This window comes from Homalodisca vitripennis, chromosome 4, assembly GCF_021130785.1.
Source record: "Homalodisca vitripennis isolate AUS2020 chromosome 4, UT_GWSS_2.1, whole genome shotgun sequence".
Taxonomy (NCBI): Eukaryota; Metazoa; Arthropoda; class Insecta; order Hemiptera; family Cicadellidae; genus Homalodisca; species Homalodisca vitripennis.
In genome coordinates, this window is record NC_060210.1 from 27,105,389 (window position 1) to 27,131,805 (window position 26,417).

A 26,417-nucleotide genomic window follows, 5' to 3' on the forward strand; every position below is an offset into this window, starting at 1 on the left:
CCGGGTGTTTTTATTCGGATTGCTTCATGCAAACGGGTTTAGAATTTCTTGATCGACTAAGCCATTAAAATTGAGGAACACAGTGAGCATGGAATGAACACACAGAAGAATCTTCATGTTGTAGAGCCTTTTTCAGTCTTGGCGATCCAGAATGCCTCTACTGGGATGATTAAGCCTGAGTTTCGATATCATATCCATAAATCCGTGTTTGATCACCTGTTATAACATGTTTCAGTAATTCTGCATCGTCGTTGACTTCATTTAGTGAGTACTGAGCAACTTCCATTCACTGTTTTTGTTCAAAATCAACAATTTTGAAATATATTTTGCTACCACACGTTTCATGCTCAGAACAATTGAAAAAATTCATGGCATGAGCCAATTGATATGCCAATATCATCAGCAACTTCTCTGATTGTAATATCATCATAACACCAGCGATCGTTCATAACCATTTCTTACACTTTTTCACATTTTCGTCAGTTGTTATAATGCTGGGGCGTCTGGAGCATTCATCTTCAATGTCTTCACTGCCATCTTTGGCCGCCTATAACGCGTGTAAACCCTTGTTTTACTTATATCAGACTCACCATAGACCTTTGTTAAAATTTCCCACTGTGCACTGCAAAATAATAAATTAATTAATAATTATCTACTGGTATCCAGCAATTTTAGGCTCTTAGGTGCCTTGGCATAAAGTGGTAATACAACAGGTTTTGAAAAATGAAAAGTTTCTTCCTATGTAAGAGATCCTACATTATTGAGGTTAAAATGTAAAATAAAGCTATAGCGCGCTATAAACCTACATAACAAACCCTACCTATGATATACCATTAATATTTTAACTCACAAACACTTTCACTGTATTGCACAGTAGTCTAGAATTTACCTAGGATTACTAATTGTAACATATCACATATGTAGGCCTAACCATAAAATCACTAACAAAAGCATTACATATTGTTTTAAAAAGATCCATAATAAACTTGTTTATAAGTAATTAACTTAACACTATCTCATGAAAACATACCTTTTGTGATTATATCTAAAGACCAAAACAGACAGACACTTCAAAATTGTTAGATAAAGACGATTGTTCTGGTAAGTTTTATGATGTCGCTGTGATAGCATTGTTACCAAATCAGAAAAAAAAATATTTCACCAATGAAATCAGCTATTTGTTCTGTTTGAAATAGTATATATATATATATATATATATATATATATATATATATATATATATAGTGGTGGTAGTGTTGATTTATGTACTATATAAACTGTCAAAACGTATGTCAGATCGATATAATATTGATTGCCACTACAGAACTGATTAGAATCGTCATTATAATGTCAATTGCTAGTTCTAGGATTAAAATTATTAACATTTTTATATGCATTTGATTATTTTATAATTTAACTTTTGGGAACATCAAACTTTATTCAAACAATACCAGATTCATTTCCCTGTCAATAACATTTTATATAATCATTTGATTCACTATATTTTAGATACCATATAAATTATAGACTGAACAAGAAGTTATATGCAACACTATGTTTTGACTTACAATAAGGGTTTGATAAGTAAAACTATTTTGTGATTAGTTTAAACAAGTATGTTTTCAATATAGCTTAAACATGTGAGTTCAAAAGGCGTTATTGCCAAGGTCAATTTAGCACTAAAATATAATATGTGGTGATTATGTATTACTATATTAATAATTAATTATTAATTGTATTATAATTAGTAAACATACGTGCTTAAAGAAAGTTTCATTGGCATATTAGTAGTTTTGAAACAAACTCCACAAGTATCACTATTGTAACTTTCAAGAATAAAATGAATGGGAGCTAAACTGTTAAAATTTAATTTCACAGGATACATTACTCAGAAAACTTTTTAGGTACTATTTAATAATTTATTCCACAAGATAGTTATGGATTTGAGGGCAGCTATTTTCTAATTGTAATTTCCTAGAAAATACAAATATTTCCATATTGTATTATTTTATTGAACAATAAATAAGATAATTATGTCATCTAGAATTAATCTGTTAATGTTTCTGTTCACTCTGGACCGTCTTTTTCGGGCAGATGAAAAGGAAACATCTGAGAAGTCTGGAGCTCTACCCAAGCACATGAAGGAACTGACGGACATGGAAGAGAGACTTGGCAAGTCAGCCCAAGAAACCATCCAGTCTTACCATGCTGTCGTCTGTGCTTTAAAAGGTTTATAAATTTTTTCATGTTATTGAGTAATGTAAACCATCTTCAAAAACAAGGAGGCTATACAATTCAACCTATTTTATAACTCTTTTTTTATGTTCTTCCACGACGTTTCGTTGAATGTTTTTAATGACAGAAAGTCATTTCTGAAAGTGTCACTCTAAATTATAAAGCATTAGATTTTTATATCACCAGTAAATCATTTTGGAAGTGGAAATCTAAAATGTACATGGTGTATAAACTAGATTGCAGGGTTTTAGTTTTAATCAAATTACTACAATTTGCCACAGTAATGCTAGGGAACATTTTACTTTTCATGTTTGGTTTAAGTCCGTGTTTGAGGCAATGGAAAAATGTGTCATCGGTCAATGAGGTAGGATGGAGTGGAGAAAACTTCAAATAGCTGTGTTATGTAAGGAAATTTCCTTAATTATGTTTGGTCTCTAAACAAAGCCCCTCTAAGAGGCCATAGGTTCATGATTTGGAGTGACTTCAAAGTTGAAGTTTCCGAGATACAGTTTTCTTCCAATGATCATCACTTTCTCATGTGTGGTAGGGAATATTTCATCTTTTGTGCTGATGTTTCTGACGTGTCCGAGTTAGAGGCTATGTGGAATCTGTCATAGATCAGCAAGACAATATAGAGTGCAGAGATTAGATTTTCCAAATAAACATAAAATTTCCTTATGTCAGACATACAATGGTCATTTCTTTTAATAAAATAAAAATAAAAACTTATAACACTTAGTAATATCTATATAATACCCTCGTAGTGTACCATAAAATGCAATTAATAAAAATCACTGCACTGTGATAAACTCAGAAGATCCATAATTGGGATAAAGAGATGGATATTTACACAATATCCATTACATCACTTTTAAGTGTTTTCAAACAAAACTTAAAATATGTGATCAACAATGATACTTGTATTACGATAACATATGTTTTTTTTCTAATATATGATATCATTTTATTAACCTTTAAAGCGCTAATCTAAATTACTGTCAAACGCTAAGACATAAAAAAATATTTTTTTTAAAATTTCCCAATGCTAATTTTTGTTTCATATACCTTGGTATTACCTTAATATGAAAAAATAATAAACATGTAATATTACATATTTTTGAGAATTTTATACGCACGAAAATATTTGAAATTTTGAATAAACTGCATTGCATGATAATGTACATAGCAACACTATTTGACAGATTACATTACATTTATACAGGTTATTTGTAATGAGTAAATTGTAACTGAAGTTCCTGTATAATTAGTACATAAAATAAATAAGTTCAGTATAAGATTTTGAAATGTAATAATGTGAAATTCAACACAAACTTATTTATATGATAGCCTACAAGGGAAATGAAACAAATATTGTACTTATAAACCTTATTTATTTAGAATAAATAAACTGGACTTGTATGGTGAAACTGGTATAAAATACAAAACAAATAATTGAAAAAAAATATTACACATAATATACCAAAAATGCGCTCAATTGTTAAAACTTGGATCATCTGGATTAGCCATTATAACAAAAAATTATACTAAATGTTAGTAAAAACAATTTTATAAGAATTGTATAAGAATTACAACGGACTGATTCAAAACACTTTGTTTAACAATATAACCAACATACGACCAACACACGCGTAGTTATAATAATAATAATAAATTCGTTTATTTGTCGTAAAACATGTTACATGCATTGACAAAGTCTAATTCAGCTACAGACTAAGTAGCATTGTCTCTAAATAATATTTAATAAGTATAATACATATATATATATATATATATATATATATATAACAATATAAGACATTAATTGTCTAGTTGATAATTATACTAGTTATATTATGAGTTTATCCTAAAACAATCATTAAAAGCCTATTTTGTTAATAGAAAAAAACTCATCAATATTATATAATGGGTTTTTTAATAGCCATTCATAAAGTTTATTTTTATAAATTTTAAGAGGGTATTTTTCTATCAAATGTTTCAATTTGTTATACACCTTCAAGCCAATTATAACATGACTATTCAAAGATTTGCTCAGTCGACAATATTCAATTAAAATGTTATTTTTGTTTCGTGTGTTATAATTATGTGTTTGTGTATGGTTTATTAAGTCCTTATTATTTAAAATGTAAACAGATAAGTCAAACAAATATAAATTAACTATTGTAAGTATTCCTTGGTTAATGAAAACAGGTTTACAATGATCAAGATATTCAGCTTTACCAACAATTCTAACAGCTTTCTTTTGAAGCACCAGTATTTCCTGAACTCTAGCACTATTTCCCCACAGTATTAATCCGTATCTCAAAATTGACTGAAAGTATCCAAAATATGCAGTCCGAACATAATTTTCACTTATGCAGCAAGATAGACGTCTCAATAAAAAAATAATTCTAGATAATTTAGTAGACAGAAAATCAATGTGAGGTCCCCATGAAAGATTATTATCAATATGAATTCCTAAAATTTTGATTACACTACTTGATTCAAAATTAAAACTATTTTCAGGAATTGATTTTAAAGTAAACAAAATGTTTTGAGTTTTAGTTTCATTCATTAAAAAACCGTTTTCTTTAAACCATATTGATGCCTTGTTTATTGTGGTGTCGGTTAATTTCTTTAGTTCATTCAGGTTATTACTACTATTGAAAAAAGTTGTGTCATCAGCGTAGAGAAGCGTATTAGCATCAACAGCCAATGTTATATCATTTATATATATGATAAAAAGTAAGGGTCCAAGTACAGATCCCTGAGGGACACCGTACTCTATTTTGACTTCCTGTGACCAACTTCCTTTGATGTATACTTTTTGTGTTCTATTGATGAGGTATGATTTTATAAAATCAAGGGCACTTCCATGAATTCCATAATGCTTTAATTTGGCTAAAAGAGTACTGTGTTCTACACAATCAAAGGCCTTACTCAGGTCACATAAAGTGGCCTGAGCAAAGGCCTTATTTTCAAAAGTTGACAGTATATTTCGTATTAGCTTGTCAATGGCATCAATAGTGGATTTACCTCTTCTGAAACCAAATTGTGATGGACTTAAAATTTTATTTTCTTCTAAATAGTCACTTATTTGGTCATAGACCAGTAGTTCTAGTAATTTAGACAAGACTGGGATGACCGAAATTGGGCGGTAGCTACTTGGATCATTATAGGGACCTTTTTTAAAGACTGGACAAATTCTGGACACCTTCAGTTGCTCCGGAAAAATACCCTGACTCATACACATATTGAAGCAAAGTGTTAGTGGCTCAACAAAAGTATAAATCAATCTCTTTAACAGATTATTGGATATATTGTAGATGTCATTACTATCTGAATTGTTTAGTCTTTTAGCTGCATCAATTGTGTCAGATGGCTTGATTGATTTAAATGATAAAAATGATGAATTAATACAATTAGCTTTTAATGAATTTAAACTACTATTAATAACTGTACCGGTTTTCACTTTAATGTTTTTTATTGAGTCAATAAAAAAATTACTAAAATCTTCTGAAGTAATATCAGTTTGAAGCCTATGGGGTGTACTTTTACTCTTGCTTTTAATTATTTCCCATGCAGCTTTATTTTTATTGTTGCTGGTTTTAATATAATTGGTGTTGTGATTAAGTTTGGCGTTTTTAATAGATAATTTATATTTTTTTTTTAGGTGGTTAAAAAGTTGGAGAAGTTCATTCGAAGGCTCCCTAGAACTTCTGATTAAAGAGTCAAAACATAACAACTTTTCTTTCATATTCCTTAATTCACTAGTGTACCATTTATATTTAAAATTGCTTTTAGCTATAAATGATTTTTTCTTAATAACTGAGTAATAGTTTATATTATTTAAAAGAATTTGAAAAAAGGACCAAAAAGATTGTTCAGCGTCAGAGAACTTAATTTCATTAATTAAATGTTCCCAGTCATAAGCATTCAAACTAGATATTAAGTTGCATATTTCTTGTTTAGGCAAGACAATTTGTAAGTACATGTTTTTTCCAATAAAACCATTTTTATCATTTGGTGGAGAAAGAGCTTGAGTATCTAGCACATTAAGGTCAGCCATTACACCATCATGATCAGAAAAGGGAAAACGAAAAATATTACAAGAGTTAACCCTATTCTGCCCACAATTGACAAAAATGTTTTCAAGGCAATTTGCACCTCGTGTGGGAGATTGATTCAGACAATAAAAATTGTACTCCCTTAATAAATTTAAAAAATATTTAACAGATGGTTTGTTTTTTGTAATATCAAATTTAATGTTCAAATCGCCTCCAATAACTATTGTATAATTGGCCCATTGAGTTAAATATAATAAAAGATTTTCAAGTTTATTGAGAAAAATATTATGGTCACCATCAGTTGAATGGTACAATGACACAATAATTAACTTGAATTTATCCAACAATACAGCGGTTACTTCAAAATGAAGTTCTATACAAAATTCTGCAACATCAAGAGGCCTTGCATGAAAATTATTGTGGACAAATATTAATGTTCCTCCTCTAATCCGGTTTGCTCTACAGAAAGCAGAAGCACAGTAAAAACCATTTGGAAATGAAGTTGCTACCACTGATTGTTTAAGAAAATGCTCTGATAAGCAAATGACATATAGGTTCAATTCATTTTGTATGAAAGTTTCTAGAACAGTGGTTTTGCCATTAAGACCTTGAATGTTTAAAAATAGCAATTTTATATTTATAATATTATTTTGTAAACGTGATGTGTTAGAACAATTTTCAAAATGACGAAAGTGCAAATTACCTGGTCTTAAGCTAATTAAATTTCTACAATTAGACTCCTCTCCCCCTCCAAAAAATGACTCGAGACCGATACACCCACAGAGTGCTCCAAAGGACACTGATTATTATCACTTGTGACATTCACCAAAGAAACTCGATCACTTGCAATGCTCTCATTTTGCTCTTCACTTGTAATGATGACGGAGTGTTGACCTCAGGTACAGGGCTCTCGTCTGTGACGTCAGTGACAGAGTTGGTCCAAGTACCTCCTTTACTTTCTGAGCTTGAATTTGGTGGATGACTGAAGACTTTTCTTGGCCCAGTTGCCCAGTTTTCTTGGTCTACTTCATGTTTTTTTCCATTAACACTGTTCACAAAATCAACTATCATAAAACCAAGTTTTCTCTTTCCTTTATAGTTTAAATGCAGACCCTGTCGTGTGAAGTGATAACGCTGGAAAGAATCCAAATCAATGAGGTGAACATTGTCCATTCTTAAAACAATTTAATTTCTCTTATGTAACTATTAGTCAGGGCTAGATCATAGTGTATTGAGTTGTCATGGTGTACATCATGTCTAGGGGGGATTGTTGTTACACACACTGGCTTAGACCTACTCAGAATTTGTAATTCATTTTCCATTTTTTTATAAATGACTTGAGGAGATCCTTTTAAAATATCATTTGTTCCTGCAAGTATTATTATAGGACGTTGTAGAGATTTAGCTGCTTGGTTGTAGACCTGTTGGACATCGGCTCCAGATTTAACTACTCCATCCACATAAATCTTTCCCTTACTGCATGAACCAATAATCTCTGGTAGTCCTTTACCTTGGCTGTCAGCGTACAATTCTACTTTTATTTTGTCAATTGAAAGTTCATAGTTGCTGTCATGGCGATACTCATGAACATGATTTGTCCTTTTTTTACTTGTTGTGTTAGTTTTGTATACATAATTTTTATTTTTATTAGACTCCTTTATCTGTAGTAAATTGTTTTTTTTCAGTAAGTACATGGAAGCTATTTGATGTTGAGATAGCAGTTTCCCTTTCAGCAAATATTTTGTGTTTGGGTTTTAATTTATAACGCTTTGACCGTCTTTCAAACTGCCATGGGTTTTTTGGTTGTGTTTCTTTCACCTGATATGTAGTCATATTGCTGTCACTTTCAGAGATCAATGTCACAGGCTTTGTGTTTGCACTTACCACAATATTGCCTACTTGAGCTTGAGGTCCAGTAGAGGTAGATACAAAGTGCTTAAACATCATGTCAGATACAGTCTGACAATTCAGCAGTAAATGTGGATAGTTGTGCCAGAGTAGTGCCAGTTGGGAGCGTTTTGTTAAGATGTCAGAGTGACGAATTGTGCATACTAATCTGCTGCCTGTGTTACCCAGTGGGTCCAAAGAACCACAACCTATCAGTTGTATAAGAATGTCTGTGAAAATTGTTAAGTAAATTCCACAATCAACAGTATTAGGCTGTTGAGGGACTTCGACAATTTGAAAAAGGACATCACCTTCCACACCCAAGTGCTCATGGACCTTCTCAGCCACCTTCTGTGCATGTTCCCTGTTGTATGTGCCACATGAATCGAAGTATAGAAATTTTTGCAGGTTTCTTACAAACAACATAAGGCTCCAATGAGATCCTTCTGTTTTGTATGAGCATTGAGTGTTCTCTGGATAATTGTCTTGCACATCTTGCTTCAAGTCATGAATTGGGAAGAGAACATAGTTTTTATTAAATAATTGTAAGGGCTCAAGTAAATGGTCATAGTCTTGAAGGCATTTGATAGCATGGGTTACTACCGTATTCATAAGTAAGATTGTTTTATCCGACTTTGTGATTAAGGATGTTAGCGTATCAAAAGACAAATTAATTAAATGTGTTAGTGGGCTCAGAATATGTTTGTAACATTTCTTTATGAGCCACATAGACGTCAATTCAATATCGTTCGATTTTTTGGACGGGAGCTGTCTAAAGATTCGATCAAGCTCTTCTTCTAAAACCGGTACCAGTGCCAGTGACGTTACTGGACTATGTATTCGCCTAAGATTCACTTGAGGCTGCAATGGCCGGGGGTTTAGCTCGCAAGCCACAGACGCGAAAAATCTGTTAAACTCGTTCGCCACCTCCCCAGCCTCACATACAAGTTCATCTCCAATTTTAAGTTTGATTTGATCACCCTGTCTTTTGTTATTTTTGATGATGCCCCAAATTGTTTTTGAAACATTTTTTGAAGATATAATTGATTTTGAGACATCCATAGCTTTCGCTACTTGGATCACTTTCTTATATGTTTTTTTGTATCGATTGAAAAAGAGTTTGAATTCAGCGTTCGAAGTGTTTTTATTGATTTCGGACAAAAATTTTAATTTCTCTCTCGACACCAATATACCTTTTGTGATCCAATTGCTGTTTGCCTTTTTTTGACAAACTTTGATTGTTTTCGTAGGACAGCACAAATTTAGATGATAATTTAGGACCTCGTTAAACGTTTGAAACTGCTGTTCTACTGATTGCGTTAAATTTAGAAAGTTCCACGTTTCTTTGGACAGGGAAGTGTTCAGAAGAGCAGCAATGTTTCCAGGCCTCATGTCTCTTACTGTTTTTGTGATTTTGAGCTCCCTTTCGAAGTGTTTTCCACTGATTACAGCCTCTTGGCCACAGTGATCCGAGATTGCTGTGTTGACCACGGACACCGCGACACCTGGAATGTTGGAAATGATGTTGTCTATAGCTGATTGAGTAGTTGCCGTTACTCGCGTTGGAGACTTGACAAGCAACTCAAGGCCAAAAGACCTCAACAAATCCACACATCTTTTGGTGATTGGATTCTGGTTGTCCATTGCGTTAATATTGAAGTCACCCATGAGGATGAAGTCTTTTCTGTGATTGGTCAAGTCTGTAAGTAAGTGTTCAAATTTAGAAAAAAAAATTTCTTCACTTCCACTGGGAGACCTGTAAATTCCAGTGACCAACAATGTTGTGTCACTGCCTTGAAGTTTGATACCAACTGCTTCAAAGTTGCGATCAACTTTTCCTTGAATTGAAAAATTGGAAAAGGTGAAATTATTTTTCACAAAAATAGCAACTCCCCCTCCTTTGGTGTGGTGTCGACAGTAAACGTCTGCCAATTTGTAATTTGGAATGTGGCAAAGATGTATGTTTTTGTTGTTGAAACCGTTTTCGGTTACAACAAGTACATCTGTTTTCAAATCTTCACACATGAGTTGAATTTCCTCAAGTTTGTTGGTTGCCGATTGAGAATTTTGGTGAAGCAGTCGTATCGTATTTTGAATGTGAAATTTTGAATTTTTTGTTTGTTTTTCTACACCGGCGGTCACACCACCCCGTCGCTTGAAGGTGCGGTCCCTAAAAAAAGAGAGCGTCCCTTGAGGCCGTCACCGTCCGGAGTACACGGTCCCCTCGCCGCTTCGGCATAGGTGACATGCTGGTGTCTTGGGGGATGCTGAGGGGTGTCGGCTGTCTCCCCGTTGGCAGCCACAGGCGCCGGCACGATGGCAGGAGGGGCCGTGGCCGTCGGAGCAGTGACGTGCGGCGGCCGTGCAGGCTTCCTCGGTCCCGCAGGGGCGGGTCTCAGCTCCAGGAGGCTCCCCACCACCATCTCAGCCATCAGCCGCTTACCCCGCATTGAGAGATGCTGACCGTGCCTCGTGAAATGCTTACGGCCGATTTTATTGAAGTCAATCACTTGAATGTTATAGCGAGCGGCCAGTTCCTCAATATAAGCATTCACGAGCACGGTCTCGTCCTGGATGGGATGGTTTGGTGCCAGGTCATGTCTAATTGGCAAGGTGACTACAGCGAGCTCGGTGTTGGCCGGTCTGGTAGCGATGTGGGCCTCCAGGTGACTGTATATGTTGTGTTGTTTGCCCACTGCTAGATCGTTCGAGCCAGCGATTAACACCTCGTAGTGGGTTCCGGGTCGAGATGGTGTGTGGCCCGAGCTCACGATGTCCAGCAGGCCGGCGCCAGGCATGCACACGTCACCAACAGAGAACGGAGAGCCGGTCATGTCTCCGACAAGTCCCGCGATGTAACGGGCGTGACTGTCACCTGTAATAGTAATGGAGCGGAGGTGGGGGATCGGGGTAAGGGAAGTCTGCAGTTTTTTGCGAGGATTAAAATTAATCCTAGATCTTCAAAATTAACCTACGTGAACTATTGTCTTTCGGGAAGTATCAGAGACATGGTGTATTCTACAAAGCTCACAACCCGACAGAATTAGAAATGCAGTTCATAGAATCAGTGTTGATCTTCCGTGTCATTGTCAGCTTGGGAAGGAAATATTTTGTACACCTATAACATAATGTAACATTCAACCTAGTAATTAAATTACATCAACAGATTTTGAATAGTATTGGTATACTAAAATGTAAGTCATGACAGTTACGAAATTTTTCTTAATTGGTCAGCTGTAAAAAGATTATTATTTTATTGTAAATATAAAGATATTTTATATTTTATTTGTAAATGTAAGGACTGTATGTAATATTTTGTAATTTAAAAATATGTAATTCAAGAGAAGTCCTATAATTAGCAAGGAGCTATTTCCTCCACTATAACTCTTTGCTATGAAAATGTGTACATAAATAATAAAAGGTAGTATTGTTCTGAAGTGTGTACCTCAATTTATAGAACAAGCCAACCTCGTGGACAGCCTAGACCAGCTTATTAGCAAACATGAGTGCAAACTATGGGAGAAACTTGGAAAGAAGATGTCAGATGAAAAGAATTTTTCAGAGAAAGCAGAAGCAGCTCTAAGCAAAGTCCAGTAAGATATTTATTTGTTCTTTATATATTTTACTTATTCAATCCAAACAAAATCACAGTGACTTTAAATGTTAAATGGGCTTTAAAACGTGATAAGGAGATTTACATTTTCAATTGTGACTTTGATCTTTTTAATAACCATGAATGTTTTTGAAGTACATTGTTATTCATAAGTTCATAATAATCCTTGCATTCGTAAGTGACATTTTACATATGTTATACATTTGAATGTTTGAATTGGCTATAAAAATTTGTTTGATGGGAGATATACATACATTTTTAAAATGTTTAATTAAAAAAAAAAAAACATTTTTTTAAATCTTTTATATATTTGTTCATATGGAACATGTTGAATTTAAAAACTGTATAACACAAGATTATATTGTTTTGACTTTTTCAGCTTTTTTCTACTGTTCATGGTATAAAACCTATTGTATATTCTTGGTTTATACAAATAAACCTATATGAAACAATGTTATGAATCTTGCTGTGGTAGAAACTGTACTATCCAGTACTCATTCTCATCTGTAGAAATGATGTTTCATGCAAACACTTGAAGTGTTTAAATTAAATTCTACCTAAGATATCCTGCGGACAGCTGGGCTAAGTAAACGCTCAGACAAATGCCATACAGGGACATGCCCATCGTCAAACACAATGTTGTCTATGTAGGGATTAAGTTACATGCAACATTTTAAGTTTATAGCTCAATTCATTCTTGAGATACCAGCAGAAAACAAACTTACAGACGAATAGTAGATTAATTTTGCCACTTAACTAGGTAAAATATGAAACATTTAAAGTTTATATCTCAATTCATTCTTGAGATACCAGCAGAAAACAAACTTACAGACAAATAGTAGATTAATTTTGCCACTTAACTAGGTAAAATATGAAACATTTAAAGTTTATATCTCAATTCATTCTTGAGATACCAGCAGAAAACAAACTTACAGACGAATAGTAGATTAATTTTGCCACTTAACTAGGTAAAATATTGAACATTTAAAGTTTATATCTCAATTCATTCTTGATATATCACCCTAAGTTATATGCTTTAATAATTCTCAGCAATACTAGTGAATATTTGGGAAGATCTCTATCGATTTTGAGGTTAAAAGATTAAAGGGCAGTTTATACATCTGTACTATAACTCATTCACTATATTCTGTTGGTTTCCATGTTACTTCTTTTTTTATCAGTTTATTTATTATTCAATTCAAGTCAATTCCTATAATGGACAACAATATTTGATATGGTATTACTCTATTATTCTAACAATATGATAGTATCGTTCTAATTTTATTATTTTTATTTTCTTATTTTATGCCTTGTTTATAACTTATTTATTACTGTCAGAGAGATAAGGAAGTTCTATACCATCTCAATGATTTTCAAACTCTAGCTATCTTGATTTATAAGGTATTATCTATATTATAAGGTTATCTTTTTTGATTAAGTATGGTTTTGTTGAAAATCCTTATTCTGAATAGTTAGTAATTCTAATAGTAATAATAATGTTTGGATGACTCATTTCAAGAGTTAAAATACTATTACATCGCAAGGGTCGCTTATGTGTTTTTATACCTAAAATTGTTAAATCTAGGACATATTCTTGCAGGAGTGTAGCTGACCGACTGAAGACAAGACTGGAGGAAGATTCCCAGTTAACTGAGGATGTCAAGACGAAAGCCAGGAACAACCTGACAATTGTGATGGGTGATGTCCAGAGAGCTAAGGAACACTTGGAGAAGGAGAAAGGAAAGCTTGTGTTGGCAAAACGTTCCTGGGAAAAAATTCGACAAGCAAGGATGCATTTCACGGTAAACAGTTCAACTACTTATGCTTTGCTCAAGTAGATTTTGTATATAGTGATATTGCAGGTATTCAATTTCATAAAATGTGAATATGTTACTTTAATATGCAGCGAGAACACGGGTTAATTCTAGTGACTGAAAAGACTGAGTTGGTTCTGCTCATACGGAAAAGAATTCCTACAGCCATTCAACTCCCAGTTGGAAGAGTTGAAATACGTTCAAAGCCTGCAGTGAAGGACCTTGGAGTGAACTTGGATACCATTTGCCTGAGCATATCCGGCACTTAACAGAAAAAGCTAACAAGGTAACAGCAGCATTTAGCAGACTTATGGCGCATATCGGAGCCCCAACTGCAGGGCAAAGACGACTCTTGATGTCTATTACCTACTCCCATCCTACTCAATGCAAGTTCGCTGGGATGCTGAATCCCGCCGAAGTTAGATAAAAACGTTGATCGCTAACATCACAGAGTGGATGGAGTGACAGCATGGAGGCATGGAGTGGCATGGTGGGCTTCTTACTCATTCTCGTTGGACCACGGTTATTTTGAATCTTACCCACACAGGATGGGAAAACAAGAGTTGCCCGCTTGCATCCTCTGGTCCAAGAAGAGGAAGGGGTGTTTTTTCTTTTTAGTGGGAATGCCTTCAGGAAAAATTTTTCAGAGAGCCCCACACTTGTTCACTAGTTATGGTGCATTAACACATTTTTCACACCCCCTCTTAAACAACTTAATATGAAGTGTTAAAATTTGTTTTTACTGACATTTCATACAAGTAGTACAATTCAATATATGTCAGTATTATTTCACAGGAAGAATTGGAGACCCTCTTCCCGAACGTATGGTTGAATGATGAGAAGCTGAACTTACCCTTGGACAGCCTGGACCCCTTCATACAGAATGTTCTGGACAATATAGTCTTCCTGGACAAGGAACTATCAAAACTACAGGTATAACAAAATATTTCTATATCTAATCTGTATTTCTATCTCCCTGTATTTTTGTAAGACAGAGTAAACTTTGAAGTAGAAAGTTTGGAGCAATTTAGCTCTGAATTAGCTGACCAATTTGGTTTCCTCCCAAGTTTAAACACAGTAAGAGTGGTTCAAAGTGTAACAGAACAGGTTACTCAGAATTTTGAAAACAAAATAATGATGTTTACTACTTTCATTTATTTTTGTAAAGCTTTTGATTCTATTCCTCATGACCTGCTTGTAAATAAGCTACATTTCATGGCATAAAAAATATTGGTTTCCAAAACGTTTTACTATTAGTACCACAAGGCTCAATGCTCGGCCCTTTTCTGTTTGTAGTAGCGATAAATGATTTTTTTATTTAGATGCCTTGTAGGTCTGTACTATATGTAGGTGATACAACTATTTTAAATAGCAATAAAAATATGGACACTTTAGTTTTAGAACAGGAGCAAGCAATGACAGAAGCTAATAAGTGGTTTAAAGCCAACCTTCTGGTGGTAGTAAAACAGAAAATTTTATTTTTACTCTTGATAAAAACTGTGTCTTTGATAGTAAGTACAAAGAACCAGCAAGCTATTAGGAATATACATGTATAATAGATTAACTTGGGATGCTCACATAAGTTTTCTATGTACAAAATTAGCTAGTGTTACGTACCTTATCAGGAAACTAAACTATAGTATAAGTATAGCAATGAAATGTGAATCACAGAATATTATACCTTTTTTCACTCTCATGTGAGGTATGGTATAACACTTTAGGGAAACAGTACTAGTGCTAAAACTGCTTCCATTTGGCAAATGAAAGTAATTATAATTATGGCAAATGTTGGCAATAGAATTTCTTGCATCCCAATAAAAAAAGAGGAATATGATCCTTCCATCCCAGTTTATTTATTGTATTTTACTTAGTATAAAATAAAACTTAGATAGTTTTATTAGTAGACAAGAAATACATTCCTACTGTACTAGGAAAAAGTATATAATTGAACAGATGAATGTTCTATTGGAGAAAACCAAAGGCACTTTTATGTGTATGAGGATTACATTTTTTTAATAAACTTCCTGAAAAAAGCATGGCATGTATATATATATATATATATATATATATATATATGTGTGTGTGTGTGTGTGTGTGTGTGTGTGTGTGTGTGTGTGTGTGTGTGTGTGTGTGTATGTGTGCGTGCGTGTGCGCGCGCGTGCATGCGTACACACACACCAAGATGCTGCTAACACCATATTTACTTTTATTTTATTTTTGCCTCGGTAGTGTCTTTTAAGGTTTGTCCTCTCAGATCGAATGGCTAGCAATGCTGGCCGCAGCCATTTCTGTCTCAGGTAGACAAATTTTCCTACGTTTTGTCCTCTCAGGTTGTATGGCGGCTTTGTCAGCTCAAGGCAAAGTTACGTTCACCAATCTACCAGGTCGGAAGCTATTCTGTGTTTAAAATCGTGTTTGAACATGAGTGTGGTTTTTAATTATTTTAAACCCAATATTTCATGTAAATGGTTAGGTTGTAATTTGTTTAAAAAGTTCAAACATACTGAATTTCATGGTATGGTTTTATTTTATTATACAACATAATTTAGTAAATTTATTTGAGTAAGCAAAAAACTGGAAAATTTTCAATGCTAATAATGCTTTATTTAAAACAATTTTTAAATTATAAAATATCTTTTTTATTTGTGTGTGTGTGTAACACATAGATTATTGTAAATGGAACAAAAATGATAGTAATATTTTTTTTTAGGTTATAATAATTGTTCAGTATTTTAATAAAGAACCTTAAAAAGTTTATTCGTAAAAATCCACTACATTGTTGTATGTACTTGCAATGCATGGATTTAACCTGTTTTTACGTTTGGTGCTGTAACTCAGTTATTTGTTATTTAATCTTTTTGAAACAAAAATTGTTGAATTGGTAATAAAATATGCTAAAAAAAGTTATCCTGGTGAATTTGTTGCCAAAGTAGCCGTTTCAAAGCTAATACAATTTGAAAATTTTGAACGGCCGCCATTTTGAAATGCAATGAGATATTTGTTTTATTTTTTTCACTGAAAAGGACCAACACTAGGTTAACATAACTGTAAAGTTTGAATTCTGTATCTTAAGTGGTTTTTGAGTAGTAATTTTTTCCCCAAAAAACACATACAGACAGACAGACGCTAAACGAAGTGAAATAGGGCACCTGTTATATTGCATTATTTGTTAGTTTTGGCCTGCTGAACAATGTGGCAAAGTATGTTCGAATGGTTGCTGGACACTCTGAATAGACACACACTATGAGATGAAATACTAAATATTTCATTCTCACTTCGCTATCGTTACTAAGTGTGTTTGTTTGCTTTTTTTATTTTAATAAAAACAATAACTAGTTTCGTAACAACAGCAGTATTTTAATTTACTCTAAACTTAAAATCATCAAATTACAAGGTTTTACATTCTAGTAATGACTAAGATAAGAAATTATAACATGTATTAACATAAAAGATAGAAATATTACTGTTACAAAATAAAAAATTTGGACACATAAATCAGTCTTTAAAATTTGTCTTGGTATGGTATTTTTCAAAGCAAGCTCCAGGACAAAGTCCTGGCTTAGCGTCACAAGTGTTACAGAAGAATTTGGTACGTCTTCAAATGCCTGCTCCAGTTCGGTCGCTACACACAGCGCAGTCCTTTGTTTTTCTTTCTTCAAGGGGATACATTATGTGTAGTTTGCCTTTCAGTCTCTGTTCATCACTAATATTTGAGGGTCTGAGTCTTTTGTTTGTATTTCGAACTTCACCTACTAACTGTTTAACTAATTGTTTCCTAAATTTTCATTGGGTCACCTTCTCTCCTTGTGTTTTATTACTGTTAAACAAAATGAAGGAATTGACAATTCCTGTTTCTAATAACCAAAAGAAGATTTTTCTCCACCATATGATGGATTTTCTTAAAAAGACGTATGAAGATATATATTGTTTGTTAGGTCTACTCAACCCCATAGACTCATTGTACTTACATACAACGGTTGTCTTTTGTACAGTTTTCACTACAATACGATACAATGTTTTGTGTGTCTACCTTTCTTCACCCGTCTTACAGTTTGTGTGGATGTATCATACAAGTTGGTCAACATAGTCACGTCATTCGTGTCTTTCCAAAGGAGAAAGGGAAAACTTTTCATCTTTTCGGAAGGCTTTGATCTCGCCATTCTTCTCTTTTTGTTTTTTTTGTAGTAGATTTTCTCGCCTTTCTTCTCTGTCTAACTTGAGGGGGTAATCCTTTTCTTGTGCGTACAATTGTACCAGTTATGTGCACTTTCTTTTCATGTAATACATCTGCAAGTTGTACATTTGTATATAAGTGGTCTGTGAATACATGCAGACCTTCTACAGTTCCATAGTCATGTTCTAGTTTTTCAACCAAGTGTAACACTACTCTGCTTGTGACACCTAGGTCCTCTCGGCACATGCGGTCTGTGAATACATGCAGACCTTCTACAGTTCCATAGTCATGTTCTAGTTTTTCAACCAAGTGTAACACTACTCTGCTTGTGACACCTAGGTCCTCTCGGCACATGCGGTCTGTGAATACATGCAGACCTTCTACAGTTCCATAGTCATGTTCTAGTTTTTCAACCAAGTGTAACACTACTCTGCTTGTGACACCTAGGTCCTCTCGGCACATGCGGTCTGTGAATACATGCAGACCTTCTACAGTTCCATAGTCATGTTCTAGTTTTTCAACCAAGTGTAACACTACTCTGCTTGTGACACCTAGGTCCTCTCGGCACATGCGGTCTGTGAATACATGCAGACCTTCTACAGTTCCATAGTCATGTTCTAGTTTTTCAACCAAGTGTAACACTACTCTGCTTGTGACACCTAGGTCCTCTCGGCACATGCGGTCTGTGAATACATGCAGACCTTCTACAGTTCCATAGTCATGTTCTAGTTTTTCAACCAAGTGTAACACTACTCTGCTTGTGACACCTAGGTCCTCTCGGCACATGCGGTCTGTGAATACATGCAGACCTTCTACAGTTCCATAGTCATGTTCTAGTTTTTCAACCAAGTGTAACACTACTCTGCTAGTGACACCTAGGTCCTCTCGGCACATGCGGTCTGTGAATACATGCAGACCTTCTACAGTTCCATAGTCATGTTCTAGTTTTTCAACCAAGTGTAACACTACTCTGCTTGTGACACCTAGGTCCTCTCGGCACATGCGGTCTGTGAATACATGCAGACCTTCTACAGTTCCATAGTCATGTTCTAGTTTTTCAACCAAGTGTAACACTACTCTGCTAGTGACACCTAGGTCCTCTCGGCACATTCGGTCTGTTGTTGTCTTGTCTAAATATGGTTCTAGGCCACAAATATACCCAGTTGCAGGCTCAGACTGACCCAAATCTTTATCCCCCATTTAATGGGTTTGTCTTTATTATAAACTTTAACAAACCCTACTTTTAAAGGCCACAGTACTCTCGTCGATGCTAACTTTATGCTTTGGGATGTAGTACTGCCTAAATTTCTTATCTAAATACTTGTCAACCCTTCTTACCTTACCAGATCGGGTCAAAAATCCTCCTACAGGGCTAGTTTCTGGTGGACTAACATGGAGGTTCCAAAAGATTTGATGGAACCTGTCTTTTGAAAAAGTGTCTTTAAAAAAAGGTGTGTAATCCATGTAGTCATTAGAGAAGTAGTCTTCTATTTCTGGCTTTGGATTCATTCCCATATTTACTAACACAGCTAAAAAAGGTTTCATTTCAGGAAGTGTCACTTCCTTCCATGACCACCAGATAGATCGCTTTCTTAACAAAGTATTCTTAAGTATTTTCTCTCTGGCATATCTGTTTGTTTCAGTAACAATTTCTGTAAGTAAGCTATCTGTAGAAAACAATTTGAAAAATCTTTTTCTGTCTGTGGCATTGGGCCACAAGGTAGTCGAAAGCCATTATTATTAGCATAAATTAATTTATTAAACCTTACGTCGTCGTCAGTCCATTATTTCCAACCATCTCCTTCAGTAGCCTCTTCCTCTCTCTCTTCACTTCCTACAGCCTGGTCTTCTTCTCCATTTCCTTCCGCCTGTTCTTAACTTATTGCTTCACTGTCAGAAACCTGTTCCTCAATGTCATCATCATTCACTTCAGCATCATTATTATATCCAATGTACTGCTCTTCTAATACATTTTGATTTATTACTAAATTGTCACCTACTTCATTAAGTATTCCAAGATCAAACATTTCATCTACGTCGGAGTCAATATCACTTTGATGTGCAGAACTACAACTATCTGCTAATTCATTGTTTAAAATGTCCCGTATGTCTTCGAATTTGTCAGCAAAATTATGCAAATCATTCATTCTGCAGGTAATCAAAACTTACTTGTTCTAATAAACAGCAAAAATAACACAAAACAATTACATTGCTAAAACCAAATAATAACTGTAAAATGATATAATAACTAAGAAACTAATATTTAACCATTTGAATAACAAATAACTCCAGAAAAGCAAATAGCAAACAGAAAGGTGCACTTCGTCGGTTATAGCAAATAGTCAGTGCTTGTTTTCATTGTTTTAGTGTGCAATGGAAGTTGAGATGTTGCCAACCTAAAAACAAAATAGTGATATAGTTCTGAGTCCAGCAACTGTTTGCTTTTTCACCAACAACTACTTATTTTACAATAAAAAATATAACAATATTTGTAAATTGACCAACAGCGCTGGCCATTCGAATGGGTCGTGTAATCATTATTGGCCAGCACAGTTGGCCATTCGACCTGAGAGCACAAATCATTAAAAGCTTTCCCGAAGTGAACTACAAATGGCGGTGACCATTTGAGGGCAAAGGGTTAAAGAACAAATTGTGGTGTTATCATATTACCATGTATGTATAAAATTTACTTTTATAAAATTTTGTAAATGTCTAATCATTATTCTTGTTTTATGGGGTAATAAGGGTGTGATAGGAATAGGCCATTCAATTATAAGAAAAATTGGTGTTGTCTATTTCATTGTTATAAGTGCTTAAAGACAATAAAGATTTCTTGATTTTTTAAACTATTCATATTTTAGCCAAGTATAATACGAGTTATTTTACATATATTGCAATGTCAATTCTGTACAGACTGTGAGGGATGCAGAAGTGAGCTCCGCAGTGGAGAGGTTTCGATCAACTGGGGACCCAGAGAGCCTAATATTTGCCATGGTCAATTTAGAGGGGGGTAAGGAGAAGAGGTTTCGCCAAGAGGAAATGCAAAGAAGTGTGAGTTTATTAGTCTTATTATTTTAAGTCAACAGAGAAACGATTGGAAGACACATAGATAAAACTAAGGAGCTTAAATAGGTGGTAGTGATGAACTGTCACTGAATTTCTCACATATTGCTAGCGATGAAATTTGCTAGATCACTAAAGCTTTGTGGCATTTCCTGCAAAACAGCTGGTGACAATAAACTGTCAACGTTGCATTTGGCTTAAGGGTTAAATACAGTATTAAAGTTGTTTATTTAGTTTTAAAAAGTCTATAGAATCAGAAATTTTCATTCGTGAAAACCAGGAAAACCGTGAATTTGAAAAGAAGTTTTGAGTGGCCACACTTAAGGATTTTTTCTTTGGAAATATTGCTAAAGAAAAAGTGTTTGCTACATACCACTAACAATTGAGGATTTGAAACAAAATACATACAATGCTTTCAAGACATTGGTTCTAATAAATAGCTGTGTAAATATGTTAGCTTAAGCATCCCAGTCAGTTTGACAAATTGTTTGAACAAAGGTGGAAAACAATTCATGAAGAAATATAATAAATAATTCTGTAGTTTCAATGAAGCTTTTACTTCTGCTCAAAATTCCCATTTTTTTTTATTGAATGGGTAGTGAATTTTGGGTCATCCGATATATACCTCATTAATATACATAAATATTGTGGATGTGTTGCAGTTACTAACTCACCAGGCCAAGTGTGACAAGAATGCCAGAGCACAGATGAAGCAGCAGGCTGAGGTGTACCATGACCTGAAGGCTGAGGCTATCAGCATGAAGGAGCGAGAGGTGGAACGCAAGATGCAGCAACAACTGGAGGAACGCCTGGCTCAAGTCAGAGCTCAGCACAAGATGGAAATTGCTAAGATGGTTGGCAGAATACAGGGAGCTAATGAGGCCATTGCTCGTAAGTATTTATTATTTACAATTAAGAGCCTGTAAGATTTTCTGTAGCCTAAATATGTTTTCACTGATGAAGGATTGTTTCAACGCAGCCAATTGAGAACACCCAATATATAAATGTAAAGTGTATGTTTAAAGTTGTACAAATACAATTTTTGACACAAATAGAACATACACTACTGTTGCATTTTGTTCATGGAAAAAGTTTCTAGTTATATATCAATTGTGTTATATGTACGAGGGGTATCCAAAAAGTAAGTTTCCCTGTTCTGTAAAAAGACGCGTACGTAACACAGCGTGCAGCTGTGGGCGGGGATATGTAGCGCGGTTCGGTTGGCAACAGGTGCGCCGGTCACTGGCCCATTGTCACGCTTCTCAGTCAGTTGCTGCCCAAACATCATGGAGACTCCACTGCGTTCTGCCGCCAGTTGCGAAGTCCGTAGTGTTATTCGTTTCTTGACCGCCAAAAACGAAACTGCCGTTGAAATTCATCGTCAGTTGTGTCAAGTGTATGGTGAACATGTTATGTCTGTTCAGATGGTCCGTCGTTGGTGTGCAATGTTTTTGGAAGGAAGAGAAAATGTTCATGACGATGAGCGTAGTGGCCGACCGGCCAATTCTCGGCAACCTGACGTCATTAATGCTGTACGAGCAGTTATTGACAATGATAAGCGAGTGACTCTCGATGAAATTATGGATAAACTGCCGTCAAGTGTTGAAGTTAGCCGGTCATCTGTGCACAATATCATGACAGAAGATCTTCAGCTTGCAAAAGTGTGTGCAAGATTGGTGCCTCGCTTATTGAGCAATGCCCATAAACAACAACGAATGGCTGCTGCCCAGTCTTTCTTGCGATTGTTTGACGATGAAGATAAAAACCTTTTCAGTAGAATAGTCACTGGTGATGAAACATGGATTCACCACTCAACTCCAGAGACCAAACGCCAGAGTATGGTGTGGCAAAAAAAAAGGAGAGGCAGCTCCTCAAAAAGCCAAAGTTTTTGAGTCGGCAGGAAAGGTAATGGCTACAGTTTTTTGGGACTGCCGTGGAGTGTTATTGATTGACTATCTTCCTCGTGGCGAAACCATAAATGCAGAAAGGTATTGTGAAGTTCTCACCAGACTTCGGCGGGCAATACAGAATAAACGGCGCGGACTTTTGTCGCGCACGGTTCTGCTTATTCAAGATAACGCCCGACCACACGCTGCTCGTGCAACAATGGAACTTTTGAGGAAATTTAAGTGGGATGTTTTTGGTCATCCTCCATACTCACCAGATCTTGCGCCTAGCGATTTTCATCTGTTTCCGGAGCTGAAAAGACACCTTGGCGGTCGGCGATTTGCCAACAGCGATGACCTTCAAAATGAGGTGGATACTTGGCTTAAATATTTGGCGGGTGAATTTTGTGATGCTGGAATAAAAAAACTACTTCCTAGATACCAAGAGTGCTTAGAAAGGGATGGTAACTATGTAGAAAAATAAGGTATGATGTAAAAAGTTGAATAAATGTGTTTCAGTTATTTTTTGAGTCTTTTTAACTTTTTCATAATTAATGGAAACTTACTTTTTGGATACCCCTCGTATTATAAACGTAACTTGTAATCATGAATGGTTATTATAATTTGATATGCACTTATTAGAAATAACCTATAAAAAAATAATTACATTGCCCATGCCTGTTTTTAGAGGTGCATATTTACTCTTAGAGTGTTATAGTAAACTTTTGTTCAGACAGTTTTTGAGACAGAATCTATAATAAACCCAGTTGTTATCTATTAGTTGATGTGGCATCAAGGCATTTTTAGATTAAAAGGCAAGGTGAAACATTAGCTATAAAAGTCACTGTGCTACGTTATGTTAAGTAGCTTCCATAGTTTGATAATGTGTTCTGATGTTTTATTACCAAGACATAATAAGAGTTATAAATTTTTATGATTGAAGCTGATCCAGTGATCATACTTTATTTAGTTGAAAACTTGTATTTTGAATCGGGTTGTGTGTTGATTGTCGTTCATTTTTATGCAACTATTGGTCTGCTTTAGACAATCAGTTTCCATAATTAAACAGAAATGAAATTTGAACATTCTGTACCAATTGTAAATATTAAAAAAGACCCTATTACATGTATTTTGGACAGATTAAATCACTGGCCAGATTGTTTTAAACCCAAAATGACTCATTGTGTATAAATTTGTCATCTTACCAAAACATAGTGATTTTTTTTTCTTGTTTTAATTACTATAATTCGGATCAAATAATACAAGTAAAATTTTAAACTTGTTAATGTACATCTCTCAGTCATACTATAAACGACACTTCGTTTTCAGGCTTATCAAGGCTGTCCTTCCGTTTTACAATATTATTTAAATGCAATTTTGATTTGAACTTTAAGGTATTGAAAATTTTATAGAACAACAAAAATGTTACATATATCCGATTGAATTTCTTTTCATGTAAATAAATATTTACGTCCAAATTCAATTAGTTTCTGTTACATGTCTTTTACAGCAGGGATTTGGTCAGGCTCAGGTAAGATCTTTATACTTGTGATGTTTAATTTTTAAATACAGTAATTTCTTATTACTATATGAATAAAATAGTGTATAAACATTGGCGTGGGTGGATGAAAGTGATTTCATGATGTTAGGTGGAAGCAGTTACCTTCCCCCCCTACCCCTGTCATGTGCATGTTTGAATAAACATATTCATTAGCAGTATTCACTTTTACATTAATAGAAAATATGAAGAAAAAAAAACACCAAATTCAAACTAATTAAACATTCTTCATTAAAATATTATTTCAGAGCAAAGAATCAAATGTGGTACAGAATAACTAAAAATAATAATTTAGTGATAGTATTAAATATATCATCATGCTATGTTGGTGTGTTTTAAGGCACTGTAAGACTGTATAGGTCACTGTACATTGTTTTCTCTCTTCAATGTTCTAAATTAATAGGTAAATTTTATTTCAAGACTACAAAATGTAATAGGTCATTAAATAATTAATGGTAGTGGTGTACTTAGGAGGTAATTTCATTTTGACTCTAAAACTATAGATGTGTTATTTAAGGTTTTATCAGAATAAAACTTACCACTTAAACGCATTGCTTTCAAAGTATATGTTTTTCATGTAATATTTATTTGTTGACAATAAATGAAGTACAAATCAAAGTTATCAAGAAATAAAATGAACATAATTCTCTTCAGTGAAATTAGAGTTGTATATGTGTTTAGCTGCATTATTTGTTTATGCCAAAATAACCAAATATAATTATATCGGATCATATATTTTTTATAGTAAATTCCTTGAATAAATAGTCGTTACTGAGCACTGTCCCATCCCTAGAAATGTATATTTATAAAATAACTAAAAATAGAAATATTTAATGTCTAAAAAAATAGACCAATATCTCATTTTAAGAACCAATTAACATATCTTATACTACATAAGCTTGGGTTACAAAATCTGCCTACAGTAGCTTAGCACTGCTGCTGGTATGAGGCTCCTTTTTCTGTCATCGTCTAGCAGTGCAAGTGGTATCATTGGTCGTTGATAGAGCAGCAGCCAACCAAAACTGGATGGTCTGAGTCGGGACCCATTCTATATGTCAGCCTAGTCTACCAACTGTAAGAGGCCCATAGGTGTGCTGAATCTGCCTACTGTGCATTTCAGCCATCTCTGTTCAGAATAACTACTTTGGCTGGGATACCTTTATTTATTATAGGACGTTTGCCATAAAAATATATTGTTACACATTATTACCATCTGAAATCAATGTTTCCTCAATTTCTTCCTCATCCTCGACTAACCGTAATCCAAGCAAACATTTTCAGGTAAATTATACTGATTTTTACTTGCAATATTTGTTGGTTTAACCCTTTTAGTGCCAACGTCTGTATATACGGACGTTTGAAAAACTACCAAGAAATGCCAACGTCCGAATACACGGACGTTTGAATAACTACCGAAGAATGCCGATGTCTGTATATATGGACGTTCGTAGTAAACGTCATACCGCAATCATTTTTTAACTTGTTATAAATGTGTTGGTATACAAACAATCAGAATGAACCAATCTACATAAAAAAAAATAATAATAGTAATATCGTAAGGTTAGTCAGGTGTTTAGCCATGATAGAAATGGCCGTGGTTGTTGCATCAGACAAAGTTGTGTCAGCTGATAGTTCACGTTTAAGCTCTGTGTTTGGTTGTTTGTGTTGCTGCTTCCACAGTGTTTGTTTGTTGATAAATAGTTTACTAACAATGTTTTACTAACATAAAAAGTAAACTTCAATAAAATGAAACGCTCGCGATCTCCACTTAGCTAAAATACAGTTCTTGCTGTATTAAAATCAGACGATTTGAGTGATGGTGCTTTGAGTAACGAGTCTGCTGAAAGTCCGCCTAACTATTATACCTGTGTACAAAAGTGTGTAATTTTTTTTAAAAATATTTTACAAAGTGTACATTATTTTTTAAGTAGAAAGTAGTTTCAGACAGTTTTTAATGGTTTCATAGTGGAAAATATAAGCTTTATAACGAAGCTAAAACGTGTAAATAACACAAAAAAGTGAAAATGTAACTTTCTAAAAAACTTAACATGATTTTTTGGTTTTTGAAATATTAATCAAAACTTTTTATGTGTGTATGCAGTTTTAATTCCTCTTTCAAGTGA

At 34.3% G+C, this 26,417-nt stretch overlaps 1 protein-coding gene across 1 annotated transcript in view; it reads left to right on the forward strand.

Annotated features, from left to right (window-relative positions):
• The window catches only part of LOC124359075 (MICOS complex subunit Mic60-like), a 51,297-nt gene that overhangs the window by 18,020 nt on the left and 6,860 nt on the right, over window positions 1-26,417 (forward strand). Inside the window, exons 6-11 of the mRNA XM_046811494.1 lie at window positions 2,095-2,229; window positions 11,644-11,779; window positions 13,400-13,601; window positions 14,409-14,546; window positions 20,701-20,838; window positions 21,513-21,741. Of these exons, the coding sequence (XP_046667450.1) occupies window positions 2,095-2,229; window positions 11,644-11,779; window positions 13,400-13,601; window positions 14,409-14,546; window positions 20,701-20,838; window positions 21,513-21,741 (978 nt within the window). The remainder of the gene's footprint in view (window positions 1-2,094; window positions 2,230-11,643; window positions 11,780-13,399; window positions 13,602-14,408; window positions 14,547-20,700; window positions 20,839-21,512; window positions 21,742-26,417) is intronic.